This window comes from Enhydra lutris, unplaced genomic scaffold (assembly GCF_002288905.1).
Source record: "Enhydra lutris kenyoni isolate GAN:26980312 unplaced genomic scaffold, ASM228890v2 scaffoldscaffold28, whole genome shotgun sequence".
Taxonomy (NCBI): Eukaryota; Metazoa; Chordata; class Mammalia; order Carnivora; family Mustelidae; genus Enhydra; species Enhydra lutris.
This window is the reverse complement of record NW_019154112.1, coordinates 5,225,716-5,244,414: the sequence shown is the minus strand read 5'-3', so window position 1 is coordinate 5,244,414 and position 18,699 is coordinate 5,225,716. Positions and strand designations below refer to the sequence as shown.

At 39.8% G+C, this 18,699-nt stretch overlaps 1 protein-coding gene across 2 annotated transcripts; it reads right to left on the bottom strand.

Moving 5' to 3' along the window:
* Window positions 1-599: 599 nt before the first annotated feature.
* LOC111152219 (small nuclear ribonucleoprotein polypeptide C) lies at window positions 600-13,887 on the bottom strand. 2 transcript variants are annotated; one of them, XM_022510620.1, is made up of 6 exons: window positions 13,793-13,887; window positions 13,406-13,448; window positions 8,562-8,670; window positions 5,357-5,446; window positions 3,915-4,019; window positions 883-1,237 (listed from the first exon to the last, which is right to left on the bottom strand). In XM_022510620.1, the coding sequence occupies exons 1-6, from the start codon at window positions 13,798-13,800 to the stop codon at window positions 1,113-1,115; spliced, it is 480 nt and encodes a 159-aa protein (XP_022366328.1). In that variant the 5' UTR covers window positions 13,801-13,887; the 3' UTR covers window positions 883-1,112. The 2 variants fall into 2 exon arrangements, with proteins under 2 accessions (XP_022366327.1, XP_022366328.1); XM_022510619.1 differs by lacking the exons at window positions 8,562-8,670; window positions 13,793-13,887 and having other exon boundaries at window positions 600-1,237; window positions 13,406-13,415.
* Between the last annotated feature and the right edge of the window lie 4,812 nt (window positions 13,888-18,699).

Here is an 18,699-nt window from a genome sequence, read left to right as displayed (position 1 = left end):
ACTAAATTGCCCTCCTCAAAGATTCTAACATTTTTCACTCCCATCTGCAAGGTGAAATAGCCTGGGTTATACACTGAGCAGAATATAAACAGTGTGAGGGGCTTACTTTCTACATGCTTCTCTGAAAACATCCCACTATTATAGCCCAATGATATAACAAATGACATTCTGAAGACAACTTCTGTATCATGGAAATCTGCCTACGTTACTATTAGAAAGTTTTCTGATTATTGAAGCCCAAGAAAAAGAGGAACTAAGACAAAGGAGAAGCTGAGGTTAAGGCAATGCTTGCCATCCTTAGCTGACATACAGAGCCTGGAAAGTCGTTTTCCTTACTTTGGCATAAATGATTTAAAATTTTCCACTTATTACACCAAATGCTGTTCATGTGAAAAAGTAACCGATTGTGCTGTTTATTGTTTTTTTTTTTTTAAAGATTTTATTTATTTATTTGTCAGAGAGAGAGAGAGTGAGCACAGGCAGAGAGAGTGGCAGGCAGATTGGTAGGCAGAGGCAGAGGGAGAAGCAGGCTCCCTGCTGAGCAAGGAGCCTGATGTGGGACTCGATCCCAGGACACTGGGATCATGACCTGAGCCGAAGGCAGCTGCTTAACCAACTGAGCCACCCAGGCGTCCCCTGTTTATTGTTTTAACCAACAAAAAGTTGATACTTTTAATCTACAAGTGTTAGGTTTACCAGGTCTTGCACAAAAGAACTTTTCTAAATAAAGGCAGGGTGTCCAAAGGGACTCACTATAGCTGAGGAAAAAGAATGTCATGCAGAGGGCATCCTGCAGAGAGAACGAGCTAGAGAAACACAACCAGAATACTTCATCTCTTTTATAATGCACAAGGACTACAGAGGGGAGAAAAAAGGGAACAGGTTTTTAACTAAAACAGCTGACAATTTTATTTTCACATTTCACGATACAAATGAAAATTACTTTTTTTTGTCCCACTACTCCCCTGCAAAAACTATTCTCTCTTTGATAGGAAGGGCAGCAAGTCTTCCTTGTCCTGCTGTGAGAAAACACCCAGAGTCACAGCACCACGATCTCCTGGTGAAGTAGAACAAGTAATATAAAATGAGTACAAAGAGGTTCCCGTCTCTCCTTATCTGTCCGGTCGAGTCATTCCTGGCCGAGTGGGCACCATCATGGGACGGGCAGGAGGTCTCATCATTGGGGGCCCAGGCATCATTGGCATGTGGCCTCCCATAGGTGGCCTCATTCCAGGAGCTGCAGGACAAAAGAAAGAAAAGGAAAAAAGAGAGTCAGAAAATACTATTTATGAGCGAGCTTGATGGGACTTCAATTAAAGACAAAAAAGTAGCCCCCCCCCTGCAAAATGCTGGAAGAAAGACATACTTGACAGAAGAAATGCAACAAATTCATCACATCTGTAAATTAGACATTCTCAAACAAAGAACAAAGGTCAACACAAGAACCGTATGGGAATCATGATCTAATGATAGTAAGGGGGAAACTATTAATAGACTGGTTTCCAGAAACCACCAGGGACACTAGTTCCCTAAATTGACCTTTTCTAACTCAGGGAAATTCACAACTAAATTACATGTTACTCAGTCAGCATTTTTAATCAGTTCTACCCACCATATAACCAGGAGCTATTTCATGAATGTACACAGGCACAGAGGACAATCTTACCACTAAGCGTTTGTTCGGAGTTGTAGGAAAGGTGAGCAGGAGGCCCATGCTGAGAACCTGTTAGTAACCATACTTAGCTCAAGTCAAGAAAAATAGGCAATAATGTGATTTACAACAATTAGTGCACACACGAAAATCTGATTTTTCTAATGCATGTTAGAAACTGTTAAGGAATTTTTTGCAGCGTCCCATCAATATACCAGCCAAGTGAATGAGCCAGGGCAGGGAGAGCAAGCGAAGGTAGGGGTTGAGGAGGAAGATTATAGGCAGCTTCACAAAATTGAGAATATTCTACCTCCTCAGCTGAGTGGTGGGTTCACGGGTATTCATTTTATTATTATGCCTCATAATTTTCAGGTCTTCTTTTTAAATATAAAAATTGACATAATTACTTATTAAACCATTTTGATTAACGGCTTGAGATAAATGGTTCAAGAGAAAACTATATTCAAAGCCAAATACAGCCTTTTCACAAGAAGTAAAACACAAGTATATGAAAAGACACAACAGGTACAGAATTTTTCAATTTTCAACAAGAACAGAGAATAATACTAAACTTCTAAGTATCTTATTAAAAAACCCCACCATAACATAACCTATATTCAGCATTTCCTAGAGGAAATTCATCTGGACCAAAGACTGAAAACGAGGCATCTGAAAAGTTGTTTACTTTAGTCTCCACAGTACATTTAACTGTAATTAGTTGCCAAAAGTGGCAACTAAGAGTCTAATTACTAGTAAGTAGTAAGTCTAGATTCCTTTTTTTAACTTTTTATTATGGAAATGTTCAAACATACACAAGAATAGAAAAAAAAAGAGGATAAAAAACATCCATGTACCCATCATCCAGCTTCAGTATTTATTCATCCCTGGCCAACCTTCTATCTTATTCCAACCTGTTCTTAACCCTGCCCACCCCCAACTACTTAAATTATTTTAATTCAGATAATCGCATTACTGTCTTGGCTGAAAACAACAAAATACTCAGGAGAACTGGCAACACCAAACCTGAATTATCAAATGTCAACAGCAGGCTGAAGCTGAGTTCTAGAAGCCTTCTTTAGGTGTTTCATGCATTCACCAGTTCACCACATCCCTAACCCCTCTAAGAATTTGAATTTGTGACCCTGATTTAAAAATGCAAAAGAAGCCATGTAAGTCACTTTGTTTTGGGTCAGAAGCCAGTAAGGCAGAAAATCTTATCTAGACTCTCCTCACATCCCTCTAAATGATACCCACAGCGAGCACACTGAATGTTTCTGGCTAGGAAGCTACTCTAATACCTTTTTGTACCTTGTCTTACCAGCTGAGCTGGAGGTTTCTTATGGTCATTGTATTTACTCTAATTACATAATTTGTTTTGCAAATCAATAAAATGAATATAAAAAAGGAACTGTTTGGGGCACCTGGGTGGTTCAGTTGGTTAAACAGCTGCCTGTGGCTTGAGTCGTGATCCCAGGGCCCTGGGATCGAGCCCCACATGGGGCTCCTTGCTCAGTAGGGAGTGTGCCTGCCACTCCCCCTGCTTGTGCTTTCTCTCAACCCCCACTCTATGTCAAATACAGAAATTAAATCTTAAAAAAAAAAAAAAAAAAGAACTGTTTCCATGAAAACTAAGTAGGTATTTAGAAAACCTCAAGTAAATCACCCCAAAAAGTGCTCACGAATTTGGGAGGCGAAGGGATCATAAAAGATTGGAGCTAGACTGCCTCACAAGATTTCTAACCATGAAAGAAAATGAAAATAAAGTTGGTAAAGAATGCATTATGGGGGGCTCCTGGGTGGCTCAATCTGTTAAGTGTCTGCCTTCGAGGACTCCCTGCTTGGCAGGGAGTCTGCTTCTCTCTCTCCCTCTGCCTGCCACTGCCCCTGCTTGTGCTCTGCTCCAAACTGAAACAAAGAAAAGTAGCAGCGAAAGTATTTACCTACCCTCCCCTTTATCTCCCCTTGGAACAAACTCATCTACCTTTCTCTCCGTTATAAATGGCTAAAAGTCAGGAGGAGGTAAGTAAGTGGCAGGAGGGAGAAGAAGAAGAAAAAAAAAGGCAGCCTTATCCTGTTTTTAGTAGTACAAGGTCTTTGGGTATCATCCAATTACACTGGTAAAACAAATATTTCTTTTTATCATTACAGATTTGCCAAATATAATTTGTTGCAATAACATGTTTGACGGTGAACTAAGAATCCTATTGAAACAGAGAACTAAAACACAATGAAGCATCCTAAAAGGAAAGAGATTCAAACTTACCAGGTCCCACTGGCATCATCCCAGGAGGAGGAGGGCCCATCATGGGCATCATGGGAGGGCCCCCCATGTGGGGCGCTGGCATCATACCAGGGCGAGGAGGACCCGCTGGAATAACAAATGGGGGCAGAGGTTAAGATATGCTTACATATTAATATTTTCTCTTCTATGAAACTAGTGGGGCATCATAGTCCAAGTCCAAGTTCTGGAACAACAGACTTCTTATGGTTTCTTTTTTATAAGAACAGAGCAGCAAACATAATTATTCCACAAAACTTTATGTCCAAAAAACAAGAATAAGACTGCCTCGACAGAAATATAAAATCAAGTCAGATTCTCCCAAGTTAAAAAAAATTCCAGAAGTTTATTTATTTATTTATTTTTTTAAATATTGTGCCTTCTGTAGAGTTTCTGTCAAACTAAAGCCACAAATACCTAATCCCAGGTCCATTTTTTAAAAAATCAAAATCTTTAAAAGATTCTTTGGAACTATGAAGATAAAGATGTATATGCAGAGATATTCTTGACAGTATAGTTTACAACAATCTGAAACAACTTAAATGTCCAACAATATGAAAATGGTGAGGTTAGTTATGGCACATTCATACTATAAATCATTCTACTATTAAAATAATGGAGTTGGGTGCCAGCCAGCCAAAATACAGACTAGGATAGAGAAGTAACCTGAGAGCCACTGTGACCCAAGGCCTGATTGGTCCCAGGATGGTGGAAGCCCAAGAAAGGTTTGGTGGGCCGTTAGTGGCTGACCTGCATTAGTGTGCAACTATATAAATAGCCTATTTCCCCATGTTTATATCCAGGGTTACTTACAAGACCAAGTTTAGGTTTCTGAATTCAATTTCAATCTGAGCCTTTTCAGGAGAGCCATGGAACTTATGGCCTAATTACTCATTCTCCTTCTGTCATTCAGAAATAAAAAACCTTCATAGAGAGGAGAGGCCTTTGATCCCTTCCACTTTCAACTGTCCGATTCTGTCTTTCCCAAGGTACATATACTGGTGTTAGGTGGGTTAGAAAATAGGAAAAACGACCAAAGAGTTTATCTACTAATTTAGTCCTCCATGTTGGGTTCACGGCAGTAAATAATGTAATGTACTCATCGATGTATTAATATTTTAGCTTACCTAATATAATAATAATAATGAGCTTCATACATGAGCTCATCTAATCACAGGTACATTATGACCTTTCCATTGAATTTGTCTCAGACCCACTTGGGAAGTCACAACACAATATCCTAGCAATAACGCTATCTAACTCTGAAGATATTTTAGAAATGATACCACTGCAGTTGTTTTCATTTACTATCTATATATTCAGTACATGAGCATTCAAAAGTCAACTGTGAGGTAATCCAACAAAATCAAAAGATAATCTGCTGCCCTGAAGTTACGTCTGTTAAGAAGAAAACTTCATAAACTTACGGAGACTGGGGGGAGGTGGGATCATTGCCCCTGCAGGAGGAGGAGCAGAGAATGGAGTAGGAGGTATCTTTCCTTGTTGAAATGCAGCGGCTTTGGATAGAGTAAGGAAAAAACAACACACAGTGAATAAGAACTCAACAACCCACTTACTAAAATAACCATTTTCTTTTAAATCATTAACCATCCCAATTATTTCACTTTACTTCATTTAAGATTATTACATCATGGCCTCTAGAAGTTTTAAATCAACCATAGGTATTCACCAGCAAAAATTACAATTAATTTGTTTACTGATTTCGGTTTTTTTTTTTTAAGATTTTTTTTTTCTTTTTTTTTTACTTGACAGAAAGAGAGAGATATCACAAGTAGGCAGAGAGAGGAGGAAGCAGGCTCACTGCCGAGCAGAGAGCCCGATGCGGGGCTTGATCCCAGGTCCCTGAGATCATGACCTGAGCCGAAGGCAGAGGCTTAACCCACTGAGCCACCCAGGTGCCCCTGATTTCGGTTTTTTAACCTATTTTTATTTAGTCAGCATTTCTGTGGCTGATATATGGGAGAATGGAATGAAGACCTCCCATTACCAATGTCTTACCAAAGAGATGCAGACATCTTTAATCTGTAGATGCTGTTCACAATTTGAACCATTCACAGTTTTGTCTGGAAATGTGTGATACCTGCCCAAAGACCAGGCTTTTTGTAAAACCTCACATCATTTTGGTTTAGTAGTTTTGAAATTAATGTACTAAGCTAAGAGACATGAAAGAGAAACAAAGATTTCAAAGCAAGAGTCTGCCCTGAAGAAGATTATAATCTTAAAAAAATGTCCAATACAATCAACTTTTTTCTTTCAGGGCACAAATGAATATGAGGCACAAATGAAGACAAAAGAAATCAAAGATAATTAATAAGTGGCTTTACAAAGAAGTCACACATAAATACTAAGATACATACTCATAGTTAACTATACTAGAACTAAAATTAAGTAAATATATAAATAAAATTTAAAAATAAAAATAAAAAGGACACTCATAAAAGCTATTCCTAAATGTATTTTCCAATTCAATGCAATCTGCAGCCTAAGGATACCCCACCTATCCCCATTCCACCCCAACCAGCGCAATGTAGGTCAAATTACGCAAGTAAATCACTGCTAACTCCTAAAGACCAGATCCAAAAAGATGACTTTTAGAAGTGGAGATTTATGCACAGCTAGCTACTCATATGCCTCTGAATAGAGCCTGTGCTCTATAGGAGATCATATCCCAACAAGGGCTTTTCCAATCAAAATGACACCTCCAACACCCCAAGCAAAAGGACAACTTGTAAAGACTGAAGAGGGGGTAGCTAAGCCATCAGCTCAACAGTGGACTCAAAGCCGACATAATCATGGACATCAACATCACATGGTGTGTCCCCGAGGACTTGCCTTCTCTCCTCCAAGTCTTCCATCAAAAACATTTACTCATCCTAAATTCTGCTGCTGCATCCACAAAATAACTAAATGGATACAGTTCTAAACTTTAATGCCAAGAAATTTCTAACATCTTTTCAAATTGAAAAAAAAGATTACATCATAATATATTTTTCTTTTTTCCAAAGATTTTATTTACTTGACACAGCACAAGCAGGGAGAGCAGCACAGGGAGAGGGAAAAGCAGGCTCCCCACTGTGCAGGGAGACTGATGTGGGGCTCGATCCTAGGACCCCAGGATCATGACCTGAGCCAAAGGCAGACACTTAACCAACTGAGCCACCCAGGTGCCTCATACAACATATTTTTTCAAATGAAACAGGACAATGTCCGAGATATGCTCCTTAATAATCCAGGATGGAGAAAGGGAGAAGATGAAGGTATTTGGTGGTTCTCAACTAAAGGCAATTTTGACCCTCTTGGGGACACTGGGCAATGCTTGGGGACATTTTTGGTTGTCATCACTGGGAAATATTATTGGCATCTGGTGGGTAGATGCCAGGGCTGCCACCGAACAGCCTACAATGCACAGGACAGCTCCACAACAAAGAATCATCTGGCCCCAAATGCCAAGAGCGCTAAGTCTGAGAACCTGGTATAAACAAAACAACACTGTTGCAACGAGGTGATGGAAATCAGAGGTGGGGGTCAGCCATAGAAGGTTCTTTCATTAACCTGTCTTCCTCCTTTTTTGGTATTTTACATAAGCTTTGTTTTCTTAAAATTGCAACACAATCAAAGCCCACATTTGCCCGCCAGCTCTGAATACAATAAATGAAAAAGGCCATGTTTAAAATACCCCAGCATGATCTAACATAGAAATGCTACATCTTCTGTCAGTGTCTTGAACTCAACTAGCCACACAAATATTTCCCAAATTAAACAAAAAGAGGGGGGCCTGGGTAGCTCAGGTGGTTAGGCATCTGACTCTTGATCTCAGCTCAGGTCTTGATCTCAGGATCATGAGTTCAAGCCCTGCATTGGGAGCCTACAGAAAACAAAACAAAACAAAAAGAGCATGGCATGTCCAACAGAGGTCTGAAACGTACTCGGGTTACTTTGTCACATCCATTACTTCCTTCTTAACCGAGTATCTTTGTCAGGACTACAGGAATAAGAAACTCAAAGTCTCTCAAACTCTTTGAAAGTAACTATAAATCCACCTCCACATTTTCCTATTATAATAGGAAAATAGTTCTAAAAACTAGGATCAGGGGTGCCTGGGTGGCTCAGTTGGTTAAGCATCTGCCTTCACCTCAGGTCATGATCCCAGAGTCCTGGGAAGCCCCACATCAGACTCCCTAATCAGTGGGGAGCCTGGGTTCTCACTCTGCCTCTGCCCCACCCCCTGCTTGTGCACTAGCGCTTTCTCTCAAATAAATAAAATCTTTAAAAAATAAAATTAAAAAAAACTTATGATCACTACAAAGGAGGTTTCACATAAGCTTGCTACAATACCTGGTCCATGTCAATAAAGAAATACTAGGCTACTCATTCTTCTCTGCCCCACTTCCCAATCTAATCAATATCTGATTGCTCTAGCCTCAATAATTACTATTGATGTGTTCGTATATTCCCTGGGAAACCAACGACCTTCTAATTCTTTCGCTGAACACATGAGAATGCTCCTATTTATCACTCAGAATGAGCTTCTTCTGTGGAAAACAACAGAGAGACAGGGATGAGAAAGAATGGGACCATTCTTCCACAACAGAACAAGAGACTGAAACGTACTTGTTTTGTCGATCAGGCTCTGAGCCTGCTCTTCCATCCATTTCTGATAGTAGTCTTTCACATTCTCTTTGTGTTTTCTACCACTGCAATGTGTCTTTCTCACAGATGGCTGTAAGACAAAAAGGTCATATTGGTCACAGAAAAAAATTCTCCAGATCAGAAATTTTATAAAGCCTTTCTTTATATATAGGTAGCCTGGCTACCTTTAGCAGCTTTAGCTGGGTGCTGAAGCAGGATTTACAAACATTATCCAACAATGCACTGTGGTCATTTATAAATAAATTTATATATTTATCATCTGACCAGAGGTCAGCAAACTATGACCCATGGGCCAGTCACCTGATTTTGTAAAACAACAGAGTGGAACACAACCACATTCATTTGTTCAGGTATTATTTATGTCCTTACTCTAGAAGTCATCGCAAAAAAAGACTATATGGTCCACAAACCTAAAATAATTACAGTCTGGCACTTGAAGGAAAAGTTTGCAAACTCCTGATCTAGAACATAATGCCATTTTAATGCCCTTTCTTAGAGTATTCTATAGCAAAATAATACAGCTTACATATATTTAAAGTATACTGTTTATGAGAATATCTTCTTTTAAATCACTATGGGTCTAGAATACAGACTATGAATCACATACAGACTTTTGTCTCTAGCTCACTAATCCTTTGGTTTTTTAACAGCTTTTCTGAGGTAAAACTGACATAAGATAAACTCCACACATTTAACCATTTGTTTAAGTTAATATTTATTTAACACTACATGCCAAACACCATGCTATGTACTTTACAAGCGGTGTCTCAATCATCCTAATAATCACATGTGCATGGTACAATGGAATATTAATCAGAAAGAACCCATCACTAATTCACTCAATTATGGATGAATCTCAAAAGGATGCTCAGGCCGCCCGGGTGGCTCAGTCAGCTACATATCTGCCTTCAGTTCAGGTATGGTGTCGGGGCCCTGGGATTGAGCCCCACATCCGGCTCCCAGCTCAGCAGGGAGTATGCTGGTCCCTCTGCCCCTCCCACCACTAGTGCTCGCTCGCTCTCTCTCTCAAATAAATCTTAAAAAAAAAAAAAAAGCACACTCAGCAAAAGAAATGAGATACACAGAGTATATACCCTAAGATTCCATTCATATGAAGTTTTAAAACCAGTTAATATTGATCTTTTGTAATAAAAACCAGATCAGTTGGGGGCTAAGGGTGCAGCGGACAGAACGTAAAAAAACACAAAGGAACTTTCTGGGGTGATGGAAATGTTCTGTATCTCATGTATATACCAAATGGTAATTATTTGCCAAATTATCAGACCATACTTAAAAGGTATGCATTTAATCGAAATATAATTCAATAAAATTGGGGCGCCTGGGTGTCTCAGTGGGTTAAGCCTCTGCCTTTGGCTCAGGTCACGATATCAGGGTCCTGGGATCGAGCCCGCATCAGGGATCTCTGCTCAGCAAGGAGTCTGCTTCCCCCTCTCTCTCTGCGTGCTGCTCTGCCTACTTGTGATCTATCAAATAAACACATAAAATCTTTAAAAATATATATATACGTATATATACAAAATTCAATAAAATTGATTTTAAAAATCACAAGCCTATTATCTTTAATTTATGCTTAAAGACTTGTCTTAAAACACATAGTTGGTAAGTAGCAAACCAAGGCCTAGAGTCCAGACCTTACTCAGATGCTCCTCATGGCTGTCTAACTACCTCCTACCAATAGAACCTCTCTTCACAGGACTGCTTCAGTAGCAGCAGACAGGACCAGTATCACATGACCACAGATTGTCTTTTCATGGTCTACATTTCAAAATACTGTTTGTTTCCTGACTCCCCAGTGACCGATTATGTAACACAACAAGGCCTTGAGCCTTTTAACAAAATCATGCCAAAAATCAGCAAAAACTCAAAAGCTGCAGTGCTGAATGTTTATTGCATTTCAAAGTCCACCACAGGGAACTGCTTCAATCACTATGGAATTTTTCTACAGGGGTTCCTGACATTTCTCAGAAACAGACATTTGTTATAAAGGGATCCTTTTCAATTCTCTGAATGTTGGCAATAGCAAGATAAGCTATAAAATAGTAAAAAAGCATTACCTACTCGCTAACAATTTTAGAAAATTATGATAAGGGGTGAAAGGGGCTAGGATCAAAAAAGCAAAACAAAACAAAATAAAAACTGGGACTCTATAGGCAAATTACTGTGATACCAACTTATTGGAGGAGTCCCATCCAGGACAATCTATAATAATATTCAAAACTATTATTCCTTCAAGAGGAGTCATCCTACTTACATATTCCACAAATTAATACTGAACATCTGGCTAGGGTTCTTGCAGCTACTATTCAAGATGCCAAGATGGTTAGGAGCTCCGGTTTAATCACATTTCTGCAGAGGCAGCCAAATACAGAGCTAGTTTTCAAGGTGTAGCTCATAGGCATCTAAGGGTGTCTCAGACACACCCTTCAGGGGGTCTGCAAGGTCAAAGTAGTTCCATAATGATGTTAAGACATACTTTCCTTTTCTACTGTATTGACATTTGCACAGATGATGTCAAACTTCTGGCACTTTAGAATGAATCAAGGCAATGGCAACCCAATGCATTAGGGGTCGTTGTATTTTTCAACACTGCACTCACGGTGGTGGGGGGGGACCAGTTTCACTGAAACTGTCCTTGATGAAGCAGCAAAATTATTAATTCTATTAAACCTCAACTCTTGAGTTCATGTCTTTTTATTTTTTTTTTAAAGATTTTATTTATTTATTCAACAGAGATCACAAGTAGGCAGAGAGGCAGGCAGAGAGAGAGGAGGAAGCAGGATCCCTGCTGCAAGAGAGCCCAATGAGGTGTTCGTTCCCAGGACTCTGGGATCATGACCTGAGCTGAAGGCAGAGGCCTTAACCCACTGAGCCACCCAGGAGTCCCCATGTCTTTTTAAAATTCTGGGTACAAAATGGGATGTAAAAAGTACTTCAGCCGCATGCCAAAATATGATGCTATTTCAAAGAAAAGCAGGACTGCAAATGGTTCAAGTTGTAAGTTCTACCAGCTGTCTCTTTGATGGAACATCATTTTTACTTGACAGACTGAGAAACAAACAGGAGATTCAGACTTCTCAGAAATAAGTGAAGTGAGCCTGTCACTTCAAAGGAAGCAATTGGTAGTATTTATTGCCAAGGATAAAATTTGAGCTTTCGAACAAAACTCAGAATTTTAGAAAACCTTATCTACTACCATGAGCTTGTCAGCTTCCCAATACTTAAAGTCCCCTTCTGATTAGATTGTGACATTAATATGAATTTTTATATTACATAATCAAATGTGTCAACACATGGAACACCTGTATGACTTGAGTGAACCAAAATTCCAATATTCATTTTCCAAATGACCAAAGCATATTACAAAATCTCGTCTGGTAAAAGATTCACTCAAAGTGCAAAGCAGATCAGTGAAATTGCCAGAGGGTGAGGAGTGGAGACAGAGAAAGGCAGAGGCAGAGAGAGAATGGGAGGGTTCAATCTTACAATCCTGAGATCATGACCTGAGCTGAAATCAAGAGTAAGGTGCTTAAATGATTGAGCTACCTATGCACCCCAGATCTGTGAATTTTGATGTAACAGAGTATGAAAAGTTTGAAACAGTTTCAGATTCCACACTGCAACTAGTTTGGATGCAGTAATATGAAGTATTAAAGAATATCCACAATTATCTAAAAAGGCTGGTTAAGTATCCTACTTTTTTTTTAACTCCTCATCCATGTGAGGTTGGATTCTTCATATAATTTAACCAAAACATAGTGCAACAAATTAAATACAGAAGAATCCATCTGTCTTCCATTAAGTCAGACATTACAAAGGCTTACAGAATGGTTAAAGCAATACCATTCTTCACAATACTTTTTTCCTTTTTGAAAATAGCTATTTTTCACTTTTAAAATGTTATTTGTATTACAAGTAAAAACTTTGTTAAAAAACTTTGTTGCGTTCAAATGAATCGATATTTTTTAAATTTTAAGTTTTAATTTCAAATACAGCAAATATTAGTAACTAAACCAATATAACTGGCATAACTCGTTTTTTTAGCACCACGCTCTAACCAGCTGAGCTAACCGGCCCACCCATAACTCGTTTTTTTAAACGACCCAGTAATTTTTAAGAGTGGAAAGAGATCATGAGACAAAGAAAGTCTGAGAGCTGCTCGTAGAGAAGCCCTGGAGTTAGACTGCTTAGGCTAACCTTCTAGCTCTGTACAACTGATTTAGTAACACACAGACAATCATTTAACCATAATCTACCTCAGTTTCCTCTTCTGCAAAACGGAGATAATACTAACCTCATAGGCTTAATATGAGCATTAAACAAAATGATACATGTAAAGCATCTGGACACATAGTAAATGCTCAATCTTGGTTGTTATTTGACAGTTTTTAATCAAATCAAAGTACAGTACTCAGTTTCAAATGTAGGCATTTCTTTCCAGTTTAATCAATAAAACGTCTGAGTGCCTTGTCCCAATCAAGTATATGAACTTTAGAACACGTCCCTGGAAACTTTTTGTGCCATAAAATTTTTTTTCACTTTCTATTTTGCTAAAGCATTATTACTTTGGTTCTCAACTGAAAACACTAATTGCTGGAAAACCAATAACTACAAATTATGAAAACAGTTACAGGAAGGATGGAGGAAAAGAAATCCAGATTATTTTCTCCAAGCAGGAGCACTTAAACCTCAACAGGATGAAAAGCACAAATTTACACCTAAAAAAAAAAAAATCTAATTTGTTAAGCACAAAGTGTTCTGAAACTGAGAAGAGAGACACTACTTACAGAGTCATGGGTGAGGTACGTGTCGCAGTAGTCACAATAAAACCTGGAAAGAGGTGGAAAACAGAGAAAAAGAGAAGACGACCACCAGTTAACAGATGCCCATCCACCGAAGTGCTGTTCAATGAAGGAAAGTTATAAAAAGACCTATTCATGTTTCCAAGACATCAGACAAAGCAATCTGACAGAAACTAGGCTTTTTTGTTGCCTTGGGCCGAGTCGACCTACCGCCACTGCAAGAGGGCAGTATCTGCAACTCCCAGGCTCCCTTCCCCACACCCTCTCCCTTCCCGGGAAATCTCAAGAGCTAGAACCCTCTCTGCACCACCCCACTGGGACACAGTTAGCGACCGTGACCGAGAACATACGCAGATTCGGGGCCCCACTCACTTAGGCATGCTGCTCTGCAGGCCGTTGCCCACTCCGACCCGCGCCGCCCGGAAATGAGGCACACAGTAAGCGCCGACGCCGCGGAACCTATGAGTCAAACGCGACTCCAGAAACCCTACCCAGTCATCCAATCCGCTTGCTGCGCTGCGCTGCGCTGCGACGGCCTTAGCCGCGGTGGCGGCCGAACGAAGGGCGGGGCTTTTCTCCCTCTCTCCTCACCTATAGCTAGGCGGAAGGCGGGGTGGGGGTGGGGGTAGGGGATGTACGAAGGACCCCTGCAAGGTTCAATCCCCGTCCCTGAAATCTCCATGCTTGATGCCGTCGGCCCCGTGTTGGTCGTTCTTTCGACAACTTTCTAAGCATTTTTGTTTGTGTGCCAGGCACTGTTAGAAATGCCGAGAGGTCAGCAGTGAACAAAACAAAGATCCCTGCCCTCATGGAGTAGGCAGTGGGAGTTGGGAAAAACAATAAAGTTAATATGTAGTCAGGTGGAGTCAAGTGCTGAGGGCGTGGGGATGAGGGAGTGAAGCAGGGAAGAGAGGAGTTCAACTTTAAATAAGAGGGAGAAAGCTTGCTGAAAAGGTGACAACTGAGAAATAATAGGTTTCTTAAAGCCAGGTGCAATCGGTTTTACGTAGCGTCTCTTTTCTGAGTCTCAACCCTAGGAGATGGTAGGATTCCCGATTTCAGGTGCCATCTCCTGCTTCCAAGTCGTGCTGCCTGAGCAAGTTATTTAATCTTTCTGAGCCTCAATTTCCTCATCTGGAAAATATGGATAATAATTCTTGTTTGTGAGGTGTAAGAAAGAATTAAATGCGAAAATGTTTGTAAGGTATATAGTGCAATGTTTGAACATACTAAGCCCTCCGCATGTGGCAGTTAATTTACATAAAGGGAAATTGATACTACTACTATCTTGTCCACAGACCTGACCTGTTTAGTAACAAGGCCAAACGTCCAGCCTGTCTATGAGACTCCAAAATGGCCTACCTCTCAGAAAAGAGAAATAGATGTTGGGAATGGAGAGGAAGAGTTTTTGATTTTTTTCTTCATATTCTCTGCTGGTGGAGTTGCAACCAAAATAATCATAATTGCTGCTTTATTTGAATGTTTACTATGTCCTAGGTGCTTTGAATGCATTAATTATTTCCTCTATTCAACAATCACTATTATTCACAATTCTGGGGCTTGGCTGGCTCAGTAGGTAGGGCACGCAACTCGTGATTTCCGGGTTGTGAGTTTGAGCCCCACCTCTGGTGTAGAGATTAGTTAAAAATAAAATCTTTAAAAAAAAAAAACCTTAAAAAAAAAGAACAATTCTATTATTCATGTTTCAAATGAAAAAACTAGCTTTCACAAGGTTAGGTGTACCACAAAGATTACTTCCTGGTCTTAAAAGTTAACTGTGCAATGAAATCATCAGGCTTTCATCATTCTAACAGTGGTAAATCTTAGCATTATAAATGGTGGGATAGTCATATTACGTGTTTCCTGCTAGGATGCCAGCGTTAAATAGACGTCATCAACTATTACCTATTTTTACCAAAAATGTTTCAACTGGATCTAATCAAGTTTATGGGATAGGCAAGAGGATCAAGCTAAAGTAAAGCAAAAGGCAGCAAACTGATTCAGAAGGTGGGATATTCTATAGGACAAATGGCCTCTTTCCTTCACGAAATCAAGAGAAAGTGTCATTCTAGATTTAAATGTTTTTAAGAGACATAACAATCAGACATAGAGTATGGTTCAGGGTTAGAGCCTAGTTTGGACAAACCAGCTCTAAAGGAAATTTTGTGGAAAATATCTGGGCCTTAATGTTGCAGTTCTAGTAACCCATCTTTGTGTAGGCACCCTGAGTTGATTCTTCTCAAAGGGGTTAGATTTGTCAACTATGTTTTTGTTTTTTCCCCCCTGATTTCCCTCTGTGCTAATATTGCGGCTGCTTTACCCTCAAAACCATTCCTCACCTTCCCCTTGCTCTTTTCAGTATGGCAGTGGGGAATGATGCCATAAAGTCTTTGTGTCTTGGACTCCTGCGCTGGTTGGATTCCAGGCTGAATTGCTGGGCAACATCTAAGGGATGCATTTCTGGAAATTAGAGAGATTAAGGAAATAGGCAGATTATTACCACCTCACCTCATCCCTAGTATCAGGCTGTCTCCTCCCACCTACCTGGCTCCAACTTCTAGCAGATGACCCTAGGCCTGATCTCTGGTAACAAGATGTCCTTCTTCTGTTCTTCCAGTAGCTTCTTGCTATTGCACGTCTCCAGGCTACTTCACTTTTCTCTGTTTCGCTGTATCTCTGCCAACCCCTATATAAAACAATTCTCTGAATTAAATTCCCTCAGTTTTAAAGACTTAGAGTTGTCTGTTTTCCAGGACTCAGAGAGTTATTTTACTTCCAAGTTCCAAAGGGTATCTCCCCTGAGTCTTGCTTATGGGCCCTGTTATCTGGAAAGAGTGCTTTTCACACATTTCCTCTGAGTGTCCCAAGAGACTGAGAGAGTTTATTTTTTACCCTCATTCCCTTAGGTCTCAAGTGAAAATCCCAAATGCCTACCTGAGCTTGACAAGCCCTTGAACTCTTATATATCTTAAAAACTCATAGTGTTTGCAAATCTACCTTATGAATAATATTTATATTTTATTTTTATTTTTATATTTTTATTTTATTTATATTTTTCAATTTCTCTTAAGATATTTTGAACTTAAAATGTATTTTGTTTATTTACTTTTGAATAACTAATAAGTACACATGGTATAAAATTAGAAAAGAACAAAAGTGTGTTCCCATATACATACCCCCTTACCAATTTCTTGCATGTTCTTCCAGAGATAGGCCACACAAATGCAAATATTAACATATGTTTCCTGAAACTATTTCCCAATACTGCACAGTATTTTATTCTATAGATGTATAGATGTACCTCAATATATTAACCAGTCTTCAGTCAATTGTTTCCTGTCTTTTGTTATGCCAGTGATGCTGAAGCATGCAGGTAACATTTATTGGTAGGATGGATTTCTAGAACTGGAATTACTAGGTTAAAGAGCTTTGCATATATCATTTTGAAAAATATTACAAAAATATCCCTGTCCTGTGATTGTATTTAAGAGTGCTTTTCCAGGGGCACCTGGGTGGCTCAGTGACCTGCTTTTGGCTCAGGTCATGATCTCAGGGTCCTAGGATCGAGCCCCACTTCGGGTTCCTTACTCAGAGGGGAGCCTGCTTCTCCCTCTCCCTGCTGCTCCCCCTGCTTGTGTTCTCTCTCTCTGACAAATAAATAAAATCTTTTTAAAAAGAGAGCTTTTTCATCTTTTCAATCTAATAAGTTAAAAGTGTTATTGTATTATAATTTTAATTTCTCTTGTAAATAAATTGAGCATTTTTTCATATGTTTCAGAGCCTTGAAGAATCTGGGGCATGTGGGTAGTTCAGGTGGTGGAGTGTGCAACTCTTGATCTCAGGGTTGTAAGTTTGATAACCCACATTGGGTGTAGAGATTACTTAAAAATTTTTAAAAATCTTGGGGCGCCTGGGTGGCTCAGTGATTTAAAGCCTCTGCTTTCAGCTCAGGTCATGATCCCAGGGTCCTGGGATCAAGCCCCGCATTGGGCTCTTTGCTTAGCAGGGAGCCTGCTTCCTCCCTTCTCTCTCTGCCTGCCTCACTGCCTACTTGTGATCTCTGTCTCTCAAATAAATGAATAAAATCTTTAAAAATTTTTTTAAAAAATCTAAAACAGAAAGAATAGGGGTACCTGGGGGGCCCAGTTGGCGAAGCATCTGCCTTCAACTCAGGTCATGATCTTGGGGTGCTGGGATCGAGCCCCGTTTCGGGGGGGTTCTCTGCTCAGCAGGGAGTCGGCTTCTCCCTCTCCCATTGCCCCTCTCCCTGCTTGTGTTCAAGCTCTCTTTATCTCTCTCAAATACATAAATTAAATCTTTTTAAAAAAAATAGTTATCTTAGTTATATGTGACAAAACCAGCTTAAACTAGCTTTGGCAAATAGTTCCTTACAGAGGCCCAGAAGCCTGGGACATCTCAGGGTAGACTTATCTCCAGGTATGGTCTCAAAATATGTTACTTGGTCTCTCTGTCTCTCCATCTCTCATCTCATCTCTGCTTGTCTGCTTCTCTGTGCACATTGGATTTGTCCTCTCACATTGCAGCCTGGCTTCCTCCCTGGCACGGGGTAGGATAGCCTCAAATACCCACCAAATTCCATTTTTCTAGAACTATAATGCCAAAAGCCAGGGAGGGGCCTGAATGGCCCGATTTGGGATAGGGATGGCTAGGAAATTGTAATAACAGTCCCACTGAAACCCCAGGGAGTGAGGCAGGAGTACCCAGGAGGTGGTGGGTGGGTGGGTACTGTTTTCAAGGAAGAAGTACAGGAAAGCATCCCGGACCAGAAATGGTGTGTACAGCAGCCACCGTTGGTCATACCTAACCCAGTTTGCAAAACCACCTCAAAGGAAATGACCAGTTTACGGTGGTAATTTCCATTGTAACCACCAGAGGACTTGAGTCCTTGGTGCCTTGGTAACCTACACTTCCCGTCCTCTCTCTCTCATCTTTCACCAATGCTAAGGACAGAAAGTAATATTCAGTTATTTAATATTTAATATTTGATATATTTAATATTTAATATTAATATATTTAATATTTCTTCAATAAATGTTTGCTGACCACCCAGTTGGTGTTCAGGTCAGTGTTGGCCACCAATAGTGGGAAAATTACTAAACAGGCTGTGCCCACCATCAAGTTTAGTGTACACAGTAAGCATTTAAACAAAGAGCTATATGGCATTATATAGTAAGGACTGTGATAAGACAACTTCATCAAGAAAAAATATCATGTAGTAATAATAAGCACAACTTCTAGATCCGAAATGCCTGTGCTTG